This window comes from Alosa sapidissima, chromosome 24, assembly GCF_018492685.1.
Source record: "Alosa sapidissima isolate fAloSap1 chromosome 24, fAloSap1.pri, whole genome shotgun sequence".
NCBI classification, from domain to species: Eukaryota; Metazoa; Chordata; class Actinopteri; order Clupeiformes; family Clupeidae; genus Alosa; species Alosa sapidissima.
This window is the reverse complement of record NC_055980.1, coordinates 22696155-22716154: the sequence shown is the minus strand read 5'-3', so window position 1 is coordinate 22716154 and position 20000 is coordinate 22696155. Positions and strand designations below refer to the sequence as shown.

The 20000-nt window shown below is 42.0% G+C and overlaps 2 protein-coding genes across 2 annotated transcripts in view; one reads left to right on the top strand and one right to left on the bottom strand.

Moving 5' to 3' along the window:
* LOC121699627 (LIM and SH3 domain protein 1-like) overlaps positions 1-7224 on the top strand; it is a 27196-nt gene extending 19972 nt beyond the window's left edge. The window contains exons 4-7 of the mRNA XM_042081932.1: positions 819-926; positions 4842-4917; positions 5212-5315; positions 5896-7224. Coding sequence (XP_041937866.1) covers positions 819-926; positions 4842-4917; positions 5212-5315; positions 5896-6069 — 462 coding nt within the window. The 3' untranslated portion in view covers positions 6070-7224. The remainder of the gene's footprint in view (positions 1-818; positions 927-4841; positions 4918-5211; positions 5316-5895) is intronic.
* Positions 7225-8009: 785 nt separating this feature from the next.
* Positions 8010-20000, bottom strand: part of LOC121699618 (kelch domain-containing protein 1-like) — a 15680-nt gene continuing 3689 nt past the window's right edge. The window contains exons 5-13 of the mRNA XM_042081917.1: positions 18883-18967; positions 18546-18644; positions 17643-17717; positions 16864-16922; positions 15665-15777; positions 15016-15088; positions 14740-14824; positions 12122-12201; positions 8010-8433 (exon numbers count right to left, since the gene is read on the bottom strand). Of these exons, the coding sequence (XP_041937851.1) occupies positions 8292-8433; positions 12122-12201; positions 14740-14824; positions 15016-15088; positions 15665-15777; positions 16864-16922; positions 17643-17717; positions 18546-18644; positions 18883-18967 (811 nt within the window). The 3' untranslated portion in view covers positions 8010-8291. The remainder of the gene's footprint in view (positions 8434-12121; positions 12202-14739; positions 14825-15015; positions 15089-15664; positions 15778-16863; positions 16923-17642; positions 17718-18545; positions 18645-18882; positions 18968-20000) is intronic.

The following is a 20000-nucleotide window of genomic DNA, read 5'->3' as shown; positions in this document are numbered from 1 at the left end:
TAGATGATGCTGGTGGTTATGATGATTGGGATGATGATGTGCTACTGACGGCGGTTATTGTTGATAGTAATATTGGAGTGTATGTGATGCTCGAAAGCTGATGTCTGGAATCAGTGTCGAGATTTCGAAGCTCTTTTCAAAACACTGCTTCGAAACATGGTTCAAAACGCCCATGTCATCTGACCACAGCTAAGTGTGAATCTTTGATGCATTTCACTGGTGTTGGCAGCAAGCTGTTATGTGCTTGTGTGTAGACTTAGCTTGGGTCATAGCCATGATGGTGTAGTGGTTGTGGCGGTTTTGCATAGGGGCCTAGTGGTTCCCTCCCCTATTGGTTTGTAAGGTATAGTTTTAGATAACGGCTTCTTACTTTATCATTAACCGCGCAGTTTTAACCAGAAACTCCCAGAATGCTGAAAATGAAGCAAACACATTGCAACATTGAGAGTTTTTATGAGAAGAAAATAATTTAGAGAACACTAGCAGCAGCAATAATTTGGCAATAAACTGACTGATTTTGACTAAGATGATCATAGGTTACACAGCGAGCCACTCCGCTACAAAATATTTTATATATTAAAATATATAAACAATTCTGGCACAATTACTTTTCCAACATTTCAGTGTTTTACAAAGGTTGTGGTGGTTGTGGTGATGGTAATGATGACGATAAGGATGGTGATGATGAAGATGATTGTGTTGGCGGTTAGGATGATTGTGATGATAATGTGCTTCTGTAGGTGATGATGACTATGTTGATGATAAAAGTTGTGATGATAATGATGATGATGGTGTTATGTTTGTGGTCCATACTGCAGGTGCTGTACAAAGAGGAGTTTGAGAAGAACAAAGGCAAGGGCTTCAGTGTGGTGGCGGACACGCCCGAGCTGCAGAGAATCAAGAAAACACAGGACCAGATCAGCAACGTAAGTCTTAACACTGCACTTCACTCTACCCACCAAGATACAGCAAGGCTAGCAACCAAAGGCTAACACTCACTCCACTCTGCCCAACCAGATAAAACAAGGTTAGCAAGATAAGTCTTAGGCCTACTCGCGTTACTGTCGAAACACTACTGACTTCCTGATTATAAGATGGGTGGAGGGTGGTGCATCAGGCCAAAACACAACATGACAACATCAACATCAGTTGAGGGCTGCAACTTCACTTTTTAAATGACAATATCCTGGCTGGACTACTGTTGTCAGTGATATAAGTATTTGAAATGAACATGATTTCTTAATGTCTAGTGACGTATCAGGGCCATTTTATGATGAAATGAAATAGTAAATTTCTTACATACGGTTCCTTTAATACAGCTCTCTATCTTGGCTCTCTGTCCACCAAGATAAAGCAAGGTTAGCTACAGGTTAGCAACATAAGGCTAACACTCACTTCACTCTACCCACGAAGATAAAGCAAGGTTAGCTACAGGTTAGCAACATAAGGCTGACACTCACTTCACTCTACCCACGAAGATAAAGCAAGGTTAGCTACAGGTTAGCAACAAAAGGCTGACACTCACTTCACTCTACCCACGAAGATAAAGCAAGGTTAGCTACAGGTTAGCAACATAAGGCTAACACTCACTTCACTCTACCCACGAAGATAAAGCAAGGTTAGCAACCTAAGGCTAACACTCACTTCACAAATTTCAGTTTTCACTGTGAAAAAAGTTTTTTTCCATGTGCATGACCACGGAGTCGCTGAGTCCATTCCTTTTACCGTCTATGCGTAGATGGGATGTGAGCAACCTGTCACTTGCTACATTCCCAAGTACTGCCAGTCCATCAATATGTTGCTGGAATATTGTGTTCCAATGCTTTCATGGGCTTCTCGTCCCCCTATATACTTCCCCCCTGATTCACTGTGAGCTTCTCCTGTCTATACGATAATTTCTCTACCGTGCATGGTCATGACATCATTGTTAGCCTAGTTATTTGTACAAAAACGGCTGCTATGGGGCCATAACGTGAGATACAGTACAGGGTGAGCCGTTCATACATTGTTGTGTTTCTTTAGAAATAAACAATGGACAAATTGAGTCTTTAAACGCTTCAGATGTAAAGTTATTCGCTGTCAAAGTGACACCAAAATGAACGGGGGTCAATGGAATGCTAGCTCCAGGTGAAGCCTTATTAGCCTCCGAGCCTCCTAGGGGATTGCCTACGTTTTGTGGATGTTCGCTTATCCCCTTGTACACTACAGCAGTGTTTCTTAACTGGTGGGACGGGACCCAAAAGTGGGTCACAGAACGGTTCTGGGTGGGTCGCAGAGCTTGTGGTTAAAAATAAATTTAAAAATCAGCAATTTAAAATGATGCCTTATCAGATCTAATATTGGACCTTTATTTTTTTGATAAACTTTATTTGTAGCCTACATATCAGTCATTGTCATGGACATAGACAATGTTTATGTGACAGGTCATGTTAGAGATCATTTTAGTGGTAAAGGAAGTAGGCTGCTACAGTAAGCTCAGATATGGATTTGCTTAAACTGAGGACAAAATAGGATAGAAACCCCATTGTGTGGTGTGCAGTAGATGGCTGGCACATGAGAGCATGAAACCATCAAAACTAAAATGCCACATAGAAACAAGGCACCTCTGTCAAAGTCATACCTGTAGAGTACTTTGAAAGGTGACATTAAGAGTTGAAGACTTCACAAATGTAGGCTAATGCCAAACAAGTAGGCCTACAGGCACTTCGCTTGTCTTACCATGTAGCTCACCATATCCATGGCTTGAACGCTAAAAAATATATATATGGGTCGCGACTTTATGAACATGGGAAATTGTGGGTCCCAAAGTCAGACCAGTTGAGAACCACTGCACTACAGTACACACTGAAGGCCTCTGCACATGGCCAACGACATAAGTGGCGCACACTCTACTTTCGATGTAGATTCCATTGTTTCCAATACAACCCACACCACCGCCGAACCTTTTGCTGCTGCCTGTAGATTACGAATCAGTGCTATTTTTGTTGGCACCGCTCAATAAAATTCCTTGCTTATAGAATTCTTGTCAAAATGTCAGCGCTGGTGTAGGCCTATGTGGGCAAGTGACAAAGAAGTGTTGGTGCACTTATATTGGCGGCTATGTACGGAGGGCTTAAGACAGAGAGTTTAGCTACCGCAGGCTAATACTTGTGTAATCATATCCCAGTTGCAGCTTTAAGTAGATACTCGGTGTCTTCACTGTGCAGCTGCTAAATTGCCATCAAAAGTATAACTCACATACTATGTCTGTTGATTATAACCAGGGTAGGCTACTGTAGCAACTGTATCTCGCCCATCCCGATTTACTGTAGCAAAAGCACACGCAACACTGCCATAGGCCTTTCACTACTTCAGTCAACTGTGCATATGATAGGCTACCCATGATATTACAAAACCGAATGAGGATTAGGGCTATTATTGAGTGCCTAATGCGATACTCAAATACCAGTAATATTATCATGCAATAACTCCCCATCATATCAACAGTCTCACTCAGCCTAATGCTCCAATAGCAATGTCTGTAGCACTGTGTACCAGACAAGCCTCACTTCTGTTACACGGCCTAGACAGCAGGTCTGCAAGCCTGATAACCCGCCAGTGGTATGTGACCCAGGCATAAAAATGTGACATTTAAAACGGCTATCCACTACTTTTACCCCAGAACGATAACACTGAAACTGCACTGAGGAAACGAAACACCTGCATGAAACCGTTAAACACATGGCCTTTATTGTCAGTAGTAATGGAAGTCCAGTACATCAGTCATAATGGCACAATGCTTACACTCATCATGGAAAGATATGCCGTGACGAAGCTACTCGTGCCATTGCTGATGTGCCAGAAGATGTGTGATTCATTGATACTCAGTTATCAAACTCCATATAATTAGTGTTCTAACTTAAAGTTGGAGTTTTGAAATGCAACAATGTTGAAAAACAATATTTGGACAGGAAATAACAGGAAATAGCATTATTCCAGCACATCTAACAGTCCTGTCCAGTTTTGAGCACTGCCAGACCTTCTCCACCATTACATTATAACACATGAGTGAGTGTACTGTACTGTGCGCGCACACGATAGGTAACGGTTAGCTGATGTCCGCCAAACCCTGGAGGCTAGACTGGTGATTTAAGATGTTTCCCTCTCTTTCTCTCTTTCTCTCTCTCTCTCTCTCTCTCACTTTCTCCCTTCAAGGTCGGTTCTCACTCTAGGGCTCATTTGGAGCTCATGTTTAGGCATGTTTGTTTCATTTTCTCTCTCTCCCTCCCTCCCTCCCTCCCTCGCTCCCTTGCTCCCTCGCTCCCTACATCCGTTATACTCCCTCAGCCAACCCATCTGGAGTTCCCTCTATTCTTCTTTTTTCTTTCCACATCTGAATCATTCCACAGATTCTGTTCTTTCTTTCAAACTCTGAAGCTCGACATGGTCAGGTAATTTGTAAAGTATTCCCCTGATAGTTTCTACATTTTCTCTCTCTCTCTCTCCTGTTGTTTCTCCTGAGTTCCTACTGTCTAAACTGACTACCTGTTCCTCATTGCGTGTCGTGGCACGTTGCCAGGCAACCCCACTTGGCCATGTGACTTCGCTCTGGCGTGTCATTTCCTCTCGGTTTGGGTATTCTTCCAAAAACGGCAGTGCTTGCATGAGGCCAGGGCCCAAGGGGATGGAGGGTGGAGGCACCTCCTTCCAGAGGGATGGTGGTGACTGACCCCTTGTGGACGAAACGAGGTGGTGCGACATCCGTCAATACTAATGCTGGACATAAATCATATCCACCCTGTGTGTCTCTCTGTGTGTGTGTGTGTGTTTGTGTCTGCGTGTGTGTGTGTCTGCGTGTGTAGATAAAATACCATGAGGATTTTGAAAAGAGTCGGATGGGAGGTGAAGTCCCTCCGTCTGAGAACAATTCCAATCAAGGTATATGCATATTTCTCTTTCTCTCTCTCTCTCTCTCTCTTTCTCTTACTCTGCCTCTTCTCTCACTCTGTATGTCCAGTAATATTGCTCTAACTTGCACGCTCTCTCTCTCACACTCACACACACACACACACACACACACACACACACACACACACACACACACACACACACACACACACAGAAGCAAAATTACATCCTTATTTGCCCATATGTTTATGGCTGTTCATAGGTCTATCTGAATCTCTCTGAGTCACATCAGTCTGGTTAATGATTCCATGTGTTGGTTTGTAGGCTACCAGCAGTCTTACAACTACGACCCCCAGCCTGTCGCTCACACTCCTACTCCTGCTCCTGCCCCTGCTCCGGCTGCAGCTGCACCGCCACCCAGTGGTGGGGTAAGGAAATGCATTCACATATGCGGTGACAAGAAACCATGTCATGTTAATTCAGTGATTACAGGCAAAATGTCCACTGTCAATGCAAAAGGCCATGTTGTGGTGTATGTGAACCAGGCTTCAGTGTTTCCTACAGTATTGAATTATATTTGTGGTGGTGGGAGGGGGGGGGTACACAAACTCTCTCTAGTGGTACTCCAGGAGTCTCTGAGATGTTTTTTTTTTATAAAGATAAAATAATCACTTCAAATTATATCAAAATATATATATTAAAAAAAACTTAACACGATCACTGTATTTTAATGCCAGATGGAGAGCCAATTGCTTTCTGAGGTGGTACTCATTGTGAAAAGTTTGAGAACCACTGGTGTAGTGTATGTGAAGTCTGTACATTAAATGTGTAATGTTGTTTTGGGGAAAATGCAATTGGCATGTCTCTTAGTCTAGTCGTTTGCTTGTTTTGTCCATTTTAATGTTTCAGTCTTTTGGTGTTTTTTCATTCTATTTTTTCTTTCTGTATCTCCATATTTTCCCCTCTCTCTCTCTCTCTCTCTCTCCATGATTGGCGTCGCCATGACAGAAGCGCTTCCGGGCCATGTACGACTACGCAGCGGCAGACGACGACGAGGTGTCGTTCGCGGAGGGCGACGTGATCCTGGACGTGCAGCAGATCGACGAGGGGTGGATGTTCGGCCGCGTCCAGCGCACCGGGCAGCAGGGCATGCTCCCAGCCAACTACGTGGAGATGGCATGAGACAAACAACGCAGAGATGGAGGGATGATGGCTGGAGGGAGGGAGGAAGAGAGGAAGGGAGGGAAGAATGAATGAGTGAATGAGAGTTCCTCAGTGTGGGATAAGGGAGAGGGAGGAAATGGCAGGGTGCTGGAGAGAGATTTAAGGGCTGGATTGGAGGATTTTGGGGGAAATTTAAATTTAAAAATGAAAAAGCGTAAAAGCCGCAGTGTACAGTGAGGTTGTCACGACAACTTCTGTTCTTGGTCTGTTTTCGAAATAATTAGTTCACCACTTAATTTCACTTTGTTTTTCTGCTCTTTTTCTATTTGTAATGGGTCATATTAACTAAATGACAAAAAAAGTTGAGAAGGTATGGTTCATGGCAGTTGAACCATGTGCTACTAAAAGCCAACACCATTTCCAAATGGCAGTCACAAACCAATGCCTTTTAATTCCGTTGCCATTACCCTTGTCTTTTTATTTTTTATTTCGTTTCTCTCTTTGACACGCACCTATTCGCAATGCAAAACTTCAGCGGCTCTTCTGTTTTGTGTCACTTGTCGTTCCCTTGTTGTATCCTTGTTTTGACACGGCTTATGTTTCTATATTTGAGCACAATGTGAATTTGGTCCCCACATTCAGTCTTGCTGGGTTGATTTGACCTTGGCAAGGAAGTAAGGTCATGGGCTGCAGTGTCTGCTGGGTAATGGAGTTTTTCCGCCACTTTGTAGTGTTTGGTGATACTTGGTCGGTACACTGGAGGATCCAGCCCATAATGTCTTAACTGAACAGAATCCATGCCAGGCAACGTTGGAGGAGTGCAGTCAACCCCCTCCAAAAACCCACACATACATACATACATACACACACATGTGATAATGCACTTTTTAGGGATGATCGGGAATGATACCAAATAGATAATTAAAAAAATCAGATGGTTTTATATATGAAAAGAAAGAAATTGAATCCTTGTGACAGAGTGCATTGCTGTTTCAGACCGACCTCCGTCTAAAGGTCATAGGGAGGTCAGTCATAAAAAGGTGAAACGATATTTTGTAAAAGCTCCAAAACCCCACTGCGTAGCGTAACCAATGACTTATCATTCCATTGTTATTTTTTAATGAAGCATTCCAATCCATTATATTGAAAAATAAAATGGTGCAATGAAATGAAGTGATTGGTACTTATTGCCTTGTCTAATGCCTCCATTGTGCCCATGCAGTGAAGCCTCACCTATTTGTTAAAGAGAAACTATGCAGGTTTGGCCATTTCTTCGCTGTTTTCTCGTTTTTTGCCTCTACTGGCTCCGTCATGACAAATGTGTGAGAAACTATTATTATTTTTTTTTAAGGCATATTAAAGGCTTTAGCCATAAGATCGTAGACTTGTCTGACTGAGGTTGGTTGGAAATATGGAAGTTGATCTTAGTTATTTTTGGTTCTAGCTGTACCCTAATTCCATGTCAGCAGGTCAGGCAGAATAAATTTCATGTCACCTAAAGACCCACTGTACAATCATTCAACGTGCTGTTGACTTAACCTCTCAAATGTGGGGGGGTGGGGTGGGGTGGGGTGGGGGACAGGTCACTGGTGTTCCTGGTCCGGATGTCAACACAGACCCGGCCAGGAAAAACCGCAGAGGACCTTTCAGGAAATTCAGAGAGGGCTGAAACCGAAAGGCCGTGCCCCACTAATGCATCATGGGGCAAGAGGACACTCAGGCATTCTACAGAGGACCCATCTCTAGTCTGGTGTACAATGAAATGCCTAGAAAAGGCAGAGAGCACTCTGGCTCCATATAATTGGTTTTAAGTGGGCGGCTTTTCTCTGCCTTTTCACCAGTGGCTAGCACCTTGCCGACAGTAACACTTTGTTTTAAAGTAGAATCCGATGCCATCCAGAAGAGTTGTGTACATCTCAACTCCACAAAATCTTCCAAGAAGTTAATAAAAGACTAATTTATATAGAAAATATCTTTATTTAAATGTTTTATCCAGTTTCAAAAAAAAACAATATCATGGTGTGCGTTAACAGTCAAACCATTCCGGCAGTGTTCTCATGTGCAGCTAAATTGCAATTTCCTGTTAGCATACGCGATACATTGAACAGAAGTGTTCCTTTAAAATGACAAAAAGAGTTAAACAAAGTTTAAAAAATGAAACAGTAAAAGAGACTTTACAAAATAGAAAGACAAACTAAAGTGCTGTAATTTGTGCCAGAGCCGTTCACCAAAAGTGTCCATTAGAGGGATCGTTTCTGCTCTTCAGCGTTTGCACTGTAGTACGAGATCCTCTTTAGAATGCTGGCCTTGAGTTTCCGTGGTAACCATGACACCTGTTCGGTCAGAAGAGCTGCATTTTGTCCTATGCAATTCTCACATAACCTGCAGAGACACAAGGGATAGTGGTAAAGGTGTGATATGAAGCTGGTAGGCTACCACAAGAGAAACAAATGCACCCAAATGATTGATGTAAATAAGATTAGCTTGTGTTTTTCAATATTACTGTGTATTCTATGAATCATTATTATTTGTTTCCCTTTTCTGTACTTTGGGCCACAACACATGAAAGAAATCCTTTCAGTATATGTGAGTATGGGGGGGGGGAAGGACTTCATGATTACATCGCTGGTGTTCAACATGCATAATTTTTATAGCAACAAAACAGGCAATGTTTCTCTAGTAAAATCACACAAGGTCCGCTAAGGACCAACAGAATAATAGTCCAGTCATTTTAGGAGAAAGGGTTGAACAAATTGCAACACAAGCAAACTGATTTTGTATCCTCAATATGTCCTGAGTAAGGGGAAAAAAGCCCTGAAGAATCCCAATAGGGGAAAGTTTAGAAAAAGATCTAAATATACCCTATTCATGCGCCTATACAGTATTTTTCTCACGCAAATAGGGGGAAAAAATTAACCTTCACATATCACCATGAAAATTACTGAGTTGATTACTTACATCAAGATAAACAAAAAATGTATTATAAGTTTTTTGAAATTGTTTGTCAACATGGGCAAACAGGGCATAATGTAATTATGTATAGCTAATGTATAGTGACCCAAAACTAATTGCAACATTTGACAAACAAATTGTCCGAGGCATGGAGGAAGATAATACATGTCTTAACTGGTATTATATCTCATCTAGAGGGTATATGCTTATAGAAAATATATAGTTTATGGTGTTTAATTTGTTTTGCCTGGACAGTATAGGCCAAAATGTATCCACTTTAAACTAGATTCGCCTTTACAGAATAGAGGGCAATGTATTGTGCATGGCATAGAGGAAGATGGGAAATGTCTTATATGGTGTTATATCTCCTCCAGAGGGTATATGCTTATAGAAAATATATGGTTTAGGGTGTTTAATTTGTTTCCCTTAATAGTGCAGGCTAAAATGTATCAGCTGTTCACTTGATTCGCCTATACAGAATAGAGGAGTATGTGTTATGCATGGTATGGAGGAAGATGGGACATAAGTTGATTGATGCTATATTTCATGTACAGTGCATATACTTTTAGAATATGTATAGTTTTGACTGTTCTATGACTTTGGTAAAACCATGACCCATGCATAGGCATGCATTGTTAATTATTAATCTTAAACTATATTTATTAGTATAGCATTTTTGCCAGATGTCACAACAATAGAGTCTCATCTCTAACTGCAGTCATCCCATCTGCACCCTTCTGTCGAATTAGGACATGATCATGTCCATCTTCAACTTTGCCTTCACAATTTTCCTGCATTCACTAACATAAACATACTGTGCTGTCCGATTATTGTTTTAGACAAAAATTGTGCAAAGTAAAGGGGCATCATACAGGCCCCTCTGATTGGACAGACAGTATCAGTCACCCCTGGGCAAGAGGTCAATTACTAGAAGACTTGCAAAATGATGGACTGATACTTTAGTGTGATATACTGTATGTTTTAGTGACCTCTAAATCAGATTACGTAAACACCAAAACCACTTTCCTAAGCTGAATAATGCCTAACTATGTGTTTGTACAGATTACACATTGTGGAACACTTACATGCAAAAAACCCACTTGGCTCTATTTAAAGATTCAAAGGGCCACAATGTAAAAATAGACACCAATTTTGCAACAAACCAGTCTGAAATAAGCCAAAGGAATTCACTCTTTGAAAATAAAAGAATGTTCCTCAACAATGCAAGATTCTAAAATTCCATGTTAAGTTAGATGGGGTCAGATATTCTTTAGAATGTGTATTCTACAACATTCTAATTACAGTTTTGTCAGTATTTGCTGAAGAATAATGCATAAAACCACCCTCATTTTAACATATTTCCACCAACTGGATTTTCATGGTATTTTACTATGGTGTAAAGATCACCAATTGAAATATAAAAATGTGAAAATAAATTCTGTTGCAATTAGTTTTGGGTCAGACCTTTGCCTGGACTATTAGCTCCGTTGTGATATTTATAAATTAACTATATGTAATTACATTATGCCCTGTTTGCCCATGTTAACAAACAATTTAAAAAAACTTCTAATACATTTCTTGTTTGTCTTGATGTAAGTAATCAACTCGGTAATTTTCATGGTGATATGTGAAGGTTAATTTTTTTCCCCTATTCACGTGAGAAAAATACTATATAGGCGCATGAATAGGGTATATTTGGGTCTTTTTCTAAACTTTCCCCTATTGGGATTCTTCAGGGCTTTTTTCCCCTTACTCAGGACATATTGAGGATTCAAAATCAGTTAAGTTTGCTTGTGTTGCAATTTGTTCAACCTTGACTCCCATTTTGGCTTAAAATGACTGGACTATAAGACAGACACACACACACACACATACACACACACACACACACACACACACACACACACACACACACACACACACACACACACACACACACACGGCTGCTGACAATAAGGAGCACAGTGGATCTGACTGCTATTGCTTAGATGATGTGGTGCCCATAAACCAATAACACACACAAACACGCACACATTTTTGAGAGCTAGTGGGACCACGCAAGAACTGTGATTAGGACGGAGTAGGCCTAGGCTAGTTACATTATGTCACCACGAAACACAGACTGCATGGAGACCCAACTAAAACAATCATTCCATACTTCTGCAGGATTGGGATCAAGGCATTTTTTTTTCCCTTCCCTAAAATAACACACTGTTCCTCTGGCCAAGCCAGCAAGGGTCAAATATGTAAGTAAAGGATTGGAGTTCTTAGCAGCATAGAACTTAAAACGGCAAATCGGTCTCTGCAAATCCAAGCACGGTTTCGATACATAACTACATGCCTGAACCGCATCTTGTTCAGAAGTGTTCCCTCGTAATCATGTCGTAATCCAGCAAATAAATCGGCTAAACGGGCCGGTGATCTTTGGGGTAGGCTATAATACATCTTATTTACATTATCACATAATAGCCGGTCACAAATTAGGATGGTAAAATATCTTCCTATAAACCTGCGATAATTCAACTTCTCAAAATGTATATAGCATATTATGTGCAGTGTGCGTTTCCGTTTCTCTGTGAGGACCTCCCAGGTTGCATAGGAACGTATAATTTTATCCAACAACTTTACTGCCAGTACACTTTAACAGCATATTCATTAACAAATTACTTTGAACCCTTCCTTCATCATGTCCCAAGTCTCATTAACCACAATCACATATTCTTCATCTCAAACGTAAAGGAATTCTATTTATAACCCACTGCATGTCTTAAGGCCCTGTTGTCAGAATGCCAGAGAAAGTTCCTCTGGCATTGTTTCAGCTTAAAGAAAGCCGCATGTGAGAGGGCTTACTAGCAGTAGTTTGGGCCCTGGTTTTACACAGCACACCTCTCGAAAGAGTCAGTGTGTGACGTGTACATAACTACTTTAGTTTACTCTCCCGCATGGCCTAAAGTGGCCCAACATTATTATTTAATTCAGCCAACACATAATAAACACCTTATTTAATATCTGTTAAGTGTACAAAGTGCGGCCTACACCCAGATTACGCTGACTGGTTTCCAGCTGTTCCAGGAGTTTGTTTGTTTGTTTATTGGGTTTTGCTTTGTTGTTATTTTACCTGAGAAGGGAGTAAGGCTGCATCTGGAAGACCAACACGTCTGAGCAATGATTCTGCGACGGCGCCCTCAGGACTGCCACCTATGGGAGGGGAGGACAAAGACACATGGCGAATCATGAGGACCCTGAGGATGGGCTGACTGACATGTTGATCAGGCGCACCCTGGAGGTGAAGCTGAGACTGCAGCCAATTATTTGTTATCCTGTTCATATTTTCAAGAACTACTAAAAACTATGTGGATACCGATTTATGCACTTACAGCTTAGACCAACATGCTGCCCATGTGATGCCATCAGCCTGGTCAAATTTAGATATAGACATTTAGAAGTAATGCCCAAAAAGTCTGAATCAGGATAAAAAGGAGGCCAAAGTGTCTGGCACCAAAGTATGGTTGGCTTGGAATATACACACACTGAATGTAATGACGAGAGACTCTGGCAACGAGTAATGATGCACATAACTTTTGCCCCTTGCATCGCGGGGAACCAATCATATCTGTGCATCTGATATAGGCGGGCCAGAGGCGAGCTAAACAGATGACAGTCGTAGTGTTATACAATTGCGTCAAAGTCCGAAATCAGTCAGTTAACATTGGTCATATCGTGTTATCCAATTGCGTGCAGTGAGATTTTCAAATGCATGCTTGGTGCCGCCCCTCAAGTTGGGCCAATACATTAGTCGTGGCCAGACCCATAATCTTTCAGATTTGGGTCTGGAATCTCCAGGCGAATGACACTGTACACTGAGGGTCAAACAAAAGTTTCGTCACACACACACACACCTGTAAATCACCCCCATAACATACAGTAAGTATCTTGTTAGAAGACCATCTTTAGATTCTTCCCAGCGGAGGGCCCCTGTGCTACAAACAGGATGTCAGACGAGATTCTGATCAGCAGCAGGATGTGCATCCTCCCCGTCTCCCAAGAACTTTCGTCTAATGAGGAGACATAGCACTCAAAGAATCTCCCATAGGAATGTATGGGGTTGTTCGTAACGCAAACCGTCGCCAAAAGTTGACATGTGAATACATCGTGCCAATCATGTGGTGGGTTGTGAATACATCGTGCCAATCATGTGGTATGTTGTGAATACATCATGCCAATCATGTGGTGTGATCTCACAGCTGCAGCGAGGTTGGTGTCGTGAAGGCTTGCACACTCTCAGTTCTGCCTGAAATGGGTGCCCGATGAGTGCCCAAAATGCAAGTGGCAAAAGGCCTTGCCTAAAAGGACTTTGCTTTGGTGCCCAAGCTCTCTATATTGCACCACGAGAAGAACAGTCACATTTTCCCTCACTTTCAGTCACACAGATATACCGTACATCCAGTGGATGACTAACATATTTTGAACAGCACTACTTCCACCTCCATCAACCCCCCCACCTAAATACTATCAAAAACATTTCACGTCATATCAGAATCAGCAATGTGCAATGTGATGCAACAAGTAGCCCCATAGCTTAGATGGTAAGGTAAAGGGCTTACACGACGATTGATTTCAGTAATTACAAATATTGCTTCAATGACTGCAGTCACTGTGCTTAGCATGTTGTTGTGGAGCAAATGCAACAGAAGTACAACACATGTTTCCATGTGATACACATGAACTGTGTCCATACATTCATTAATCTGGGCCATGCACGTGTGGAACAGCTTCTCACTCCTCGTTTTTTTTTCCTCGTTTTTTTTTCTAACACATCAAATCCCCTCATTCCTCTGAGCCTCTGTAGTGAAACCCCTCCCACCCAGGGGGGACCAATACATATAACCTCTTACGACCACAACAGGTTTAAGCAAGTCGTTGCTACGCTTCGAACGTCATAATGAAGGGCCTAGGGGAACTTTGGCACATTCCCTAAGAATTAAGAGACAGAAAAAAAAATGTCACGTAAAGGTCACATTAGAGCGGCTAAGGCGATACGTCACAGCACAGGTCATACAAGGTCAAAGCAGGCAATGCACAGGACGGTGCAAAATTTTCTTTGGAATGATAACAGCATCTCTTGTTGATGTTAAGAGCTATTGTTGGGCACATGGATCAGAATCATATTTTAAAAAGGTACACTATGCACTATTTTCACCTATTTTCACCTTTCACCGTTTTAATATAACCTTTACAAAGCCAATTTCATGGTAAACAAACTTGTAATAGGGGAATCGTTCACCTAACATAGCTATACAGCATAGCTGTAGCGAGTCGTTATAGAGAACACCAGCCTTCCAACTTCAAGAACGGCGACCCAACAAATCTTGCGAGAATCGTGAAACATTACGTTGCCAGTAGACATGGGTCTTGAGATTTTTTTGCCTGTTGGTGTTTTTGCCTGTTGTCAATCCTTCACCTCCACCACAAAAGCATTCTCATTGTGTACAGGGGGGGATAAGTCACGAGAACTTTGCCATTCACAGCAGCAGAGTAAAATATAAATATATCGCGACTCTAGAGGGAGCTCTACAGTCTCTAAAAATACCTAAACCTGCATAGTGTACCTTTAAAGCATCTTCATCTAAAATGAGACTGCGAGAGATCATGCCATCACACTGAAACGAACACAAAGCAGAATCAGCAGGTCTAAAGTGAGAGCTGGTGCACAACCCCATGTACCCCCCAGCGTACCGAGTCCATAAGCACGGTGTAGTCTCGGGTTCCTCCAAACACGACGACGTCGCCGTCTTCTCCCAGCCCAGCTGAATGCCACAACCTGAGAGAGAGAAGAGAGAGAGAGAGAATTGAGAGGAGAAAGAAAAGAAAGAAAGAAAGAAAGAAAGAAAGAAAAGAAAGTTCCTGACACACTGAAACAAGAACAAACTGGTACATCAGGTGACCCATTCAGTGAAAGGTGAAGCGACTACACCACCACCCCCACCCTGACCCTGATGGGAGTCACGCTACCTGGGCTGGTCTCTGTGTTGGTGGCCCCTCTCCCTCCACTCTCTGCTCCGGGTGTCAAACTCCCACACATCACCTGAGAGCAGGGTGACAGAGTGCGCACATCACTACACGTGAGAGAGAGAGAGAGAGAGAGAGAGAGAGAGAGAGAGAGAGAGAGAGAGAGAGAGAGAGAGAGAGAGAGAGAGAGAGAGAGAGAGAGACAGAGACACAAGGCGATATACAGTAGGTAGCGGGAAGCTGGAGAGGAAATGGGCGAGACCTCTCCAGTAAAGTGACATTCCAAATCACATAAACCAATCACATGCAACCAGTGTTCAATTCTGATCGGTCTATTTGTCGATCTTTTATTAATGAACTCCGGCCTGCCAGATTTTGTGACTTCACTCTGGTCACAGTGCACATGCACGGTCAGCAAAATACGCTGTCCAACTCGCACACAAAGTGAGAATGTGACAGAGAAAGAGAAAGCAAACCAGAGGAAGAGAGAGAGGAAGTAGAAAGGTCAATGAATAGATAGAAATAGACTGGTAGATAAATAAAAATAATTTTTAAAAAATCTGTGAGAAAAAGTGGCAAAGAAACTGGTGGATGATGTTCTAATGAAACCTGAATATTCTGGTTCTACTGTAACAATGACCTTTGAACTTACTCAGTGGTTGCCCGGTTGCACTCAAACCGCCAAACAGGAAGAGTTTATCTTCTGATACAGCTGTGAGCGTGTGCAGAGAGCGCCCAAGAGGCAGGGGCCCAACAGTAGAGTATCTGTGGAACACACACACACACCAGTAACAGTAACCTGACACATTCAGTAGTCATGAGCATGGGGAAAAAAGCACTAAACATGCTTTCATGACATAACTCAACGATTGCAACACACAACACACACACACTCACACAAGCCTCTGCAAAATTGACAGCAGAGCAACAGGTGAATGGGACTTATGATGCTCACCTACACACCCCCAAAGGACTGTCAGAGCGATAACATCATACTACCCTTCTCCCACAAAACAGCAGTAGTCAGCAGCCTAGACGCATACGCAGTAACTTTCTCACATAGCCTTTATTCACACCACGTCTCTGTGGTCGCCATATGCAAAACCTGACGCTTGTGCTGTTTGCAGAGGCCCATGAGAAGGCTACCAGTTTAGCAGTCTTTATAAAGCAGAAGTACAGCATCATTTGCATCTATGCAGTGGACATGCACTTTCACAGCAGGGAAGGAGCTAAGCAGTGGTTAAAGCGATGGTTCGGAGTAATTTCACCCTAGGGTCCTTTGCACCATGACCCTGAGCCAAACACCCTCCCAGAACCTGTTTTCCCTTGAACCCTGGTCGAGTAGCGCTGTCAGAAACTAATGACTTTCTGCAGGCGTAATGGAACCAACTCAGTATCTCGTAAATTACCCCACTAATAATGCCCTGAATGGTACGAAACTTCTACAGTAGTACTATGATACTATGTTCTTTACTGATGAATTGAGGCATTGAAAAGTACACCAGGACTTGCCTGATGGATGCTACTATCTACCGCTGCGTCGACGTTACTTCCGTGATTTAGGAAAAGCCCGTAAAAGTCCTCTCGCACACAAAGTGTGTGAGAATGTGACAGAGAAAGAGAAACCAAACCAGAGGAAGAGAGAAAGGAAGTCGAAAGGTCGATGAATAAATAGAAATAGACTAGAATAGAGCTAGTCAAGCTAAGTGGTTAAGCTAAGCGCAGGCAGAGAGAGAGAGAGAGAGAGAGAGAGAGAGAGAGAGAGAGAGAGAGAGAGAGAGAGAGAGAGAGAGAGAGAGATAAAGAAAGAAAGAAAGAAAGAAAGAAAGAAAGAAAGAAAGAGACTCTTACACTTGGGTCCATGTCAATGTGTCTAGATCAAGGCAGTGCAGGTCCATGTCTGTGGAGTCCTGTGTTTGATAGCAAAACAAAACCTCTGAATTTTCTGAAGTATGTAAATCAGGGCATTAGTTACGGAAGGAATTCCTGGTATCTTCAGACTATCAACAATGCTTGTTTTCAGTTTTCAACCTCTTTCATTTGTGGTACATCACTATAGCACTACACACTCATAACTAACATGCATTAGTTCCTAGGGTTGACATAATGAAGGTTTACTTTGGCAAAGCAGGGTATTTTCATTTAGCTGTGAGCAGGGGGGTATTCCATGTATGTGGTTTAGTGACAAACCTGGGTTAGAGTAGGTGGTAAACCTTCTAATAGAAGAGCTGTATGGCTTCATTCTCCTAACAAAACAATGCCATAGGGCTCTTGTTGTAGGAGATTTACTACTTACTCTTAGTTAACTTACTCAGGTTTGCCACTAAACCACGTACTTGGAATACCCCCATGGACTGAAATTCCTTACCAAAACAAAACAAAAACTGTCAAACAATGATAATGGTATACTGCACTTTATCTGTTAAAAATGTATTCAGTTGTTAGTCTGTACCCAAAACAATACAAACCCATCCACCCTGCGAGGTGGAAATCTTGGAATGTAAACAAAATTGAGACAAACCGTCTACTTCCTCTTTAGCGTTGACATTTTGGGGCGGTTTGATCCTTTTACAAGCGTTACGGAGAACAATCCGGAACAAACATGAACTCTGGCCAGATCCCGTACGTACCATGCCCCCGCACACGTAGCCTTTGTTGCCAGCAGCAACACTGGCATGGGAAGCTCTCGGAGATGGGGGTACACCCTAGAGAGAGAGAGAGAGAGAGAGAGAGAGAGAGAGAGAGAGAGAGAGAGAGCAAGAAAGAAAGAAAGAGAGAGAAAGAAAGAAAGAAAGAAAGAAAGAAAGAAAGAAAGAGAGAGAGAGAGAGAGAGAGAAAGAAAGAGAGAGAGGTGTTTTTTGGAACAGGTGAGTAACCCTACTAGGCCCAGTCAAAGACAAGAATTAATGTCACTGATTACTTATTTAAGTTAAACAAATTACTCCGCAAATATTTAAATAGAATATTTATTGTACATACACACACAAACCTAGGTTTACTCAAACAGGAAAATCCATGGCTGTGAATTCAATTTAAACTAATGATTAATTAACAATTAATCTGTTGATTATTTTCCTGATTAATCTATTAGTTGTTTGGACAAAGGCCCAAGATTATGTTCTCAAACACATTGTTTTCTCTACCTGCCAAACAATAAGCAACAATCAAAGAATATTTTTTTCTCAAAAAAACTGACAAACTGATGAACCAAATACCAAAATAGTTGGCGATTAATTCAATGGCTGACAACTAATCGATTAATTGTTGCAGCCCTAGCTGTAAAGGTAGCAAAAATGTTTTGGCTGTATCAAACACATTTATTGTACATACAAATCAAAACTTGCACACGTCCTAAAGTCAACATTTAAGAATGTGAAAGCATTTCACCTTCAGGAGAACATGCATGATCAAAGCAAGGGTGTAATGGCAGTGAACCTCTAAAGCATCACCCCTGTTCATTTACCCTGTCACCCCACATTAAGCCTTTGCCCTTCCAAACGCCCGTGAGGCAGAAAGCATAACCTCCAACTCACCTGTGTCGGCGGCTCGGACCAGGTGTTCGTCTCAGGCTCAAACATGTGGACCTCATTATTCCAGCCCCAGAACCTGAAGATCACCGTGCCTATGGTGGCCTACAAGGAGGACCAAAAAGAGCGTTCGCTCAAAATGCGTCACGGATCTGACAGCGCTGTTATTGTATAAACACGCTGATCCAAAGGCAACCAAAGTATGCAAGTGCTCGAAACCCAAGGGAACAGAATATGGGTAAAACAAATATATTCATATCCTGTGTTGACAATTGCACAGAGTAAACATACAATGCCTGTTTCCATTTAAATTAAAAACCAACAGATACTAGCTCTTGCTTACCCAGGATGTGTGGTCTACTGTGAAGTTCTTGACATTGTTGATCTCCCGCACCGTCTTGCACCCATATCCACCAAAGTAGATGATTCTGGAAGCACACAAGTCACATTTTGGCCCATAAATCAGCACTAGTCGCCTCTCTGTGACCAAATAATCACATTACACAATTCACCAGGCATCTGGTGGTGCAGTCCAGTCATGTGATATTGGTTGCGGTCGGAATGCATCTTCCCAGAACATAAGTCACACTGAACTCTATTGTTACTGTTCAGCACGACTACTTCAGTCTATGTCTTCTACTCCTTTTTTAAATAAACCAGATGATCTGGCCCTGCAACCGTCGGTCACGTGCAGTTTAACCCTTAAAGGCGTGTGTTTTTGAACATTCTACCATAATTCCATGCCGCAACAATTCAAGGTTCTAAAATTCTATGATAGGGCTCTGGTTGAATTCAATGAACTGAATTGAATGAGAGTTAAGCAATAAGCCCCGAGAGGTCGTAGGTTACGCTGATTCTACAACAGCTAAGGGGTGTTGTTAGGCACAACACGCTAGCGGAGTGTCTAAAACCCCCCTTAGCTGTTGTAGAATCACTGTAACCTACGGACTCGAGTGGCTTATTGCTTTTCTAAAACCGTTACTATAAATACCTGGCAAGGTTTCATAAAGTAAAGGCACAGCAACTAGAAATATAACAAGTTATTCCTAGATAATCATTCTTCCGCCAAGAAATGTATTTCCTTTTTCTGCCAAGCAACATCGAGACGCAGCTACTTTAACTTTTGTATCAAGTTATGGTAGTGCAGTAAAATAATACGAAATGCGGTCTATTCTGCAGACATTTTGCCCTAAACGACTTAAAAAGAAATGAAAAAGACCACCATCAACAGCCAAAAATAAACTGCACTAGACAACAGAATACAAACAGAAATGTGTGACTGAAGTCTACCATAAACATGACAAGTAAACAGCAAAGTGAGCTATGTTAAAAAGTAACCTTCAAGTAAAGCACCTAATCCATCTACCGCTACTAAAAATTAACTTTTTTTTTTCTCAGCACAGGAAACATTTTGTTTTCCCCCTGTAAAGGAACAATGGGGACGTTGTGAAGAGACCTCGC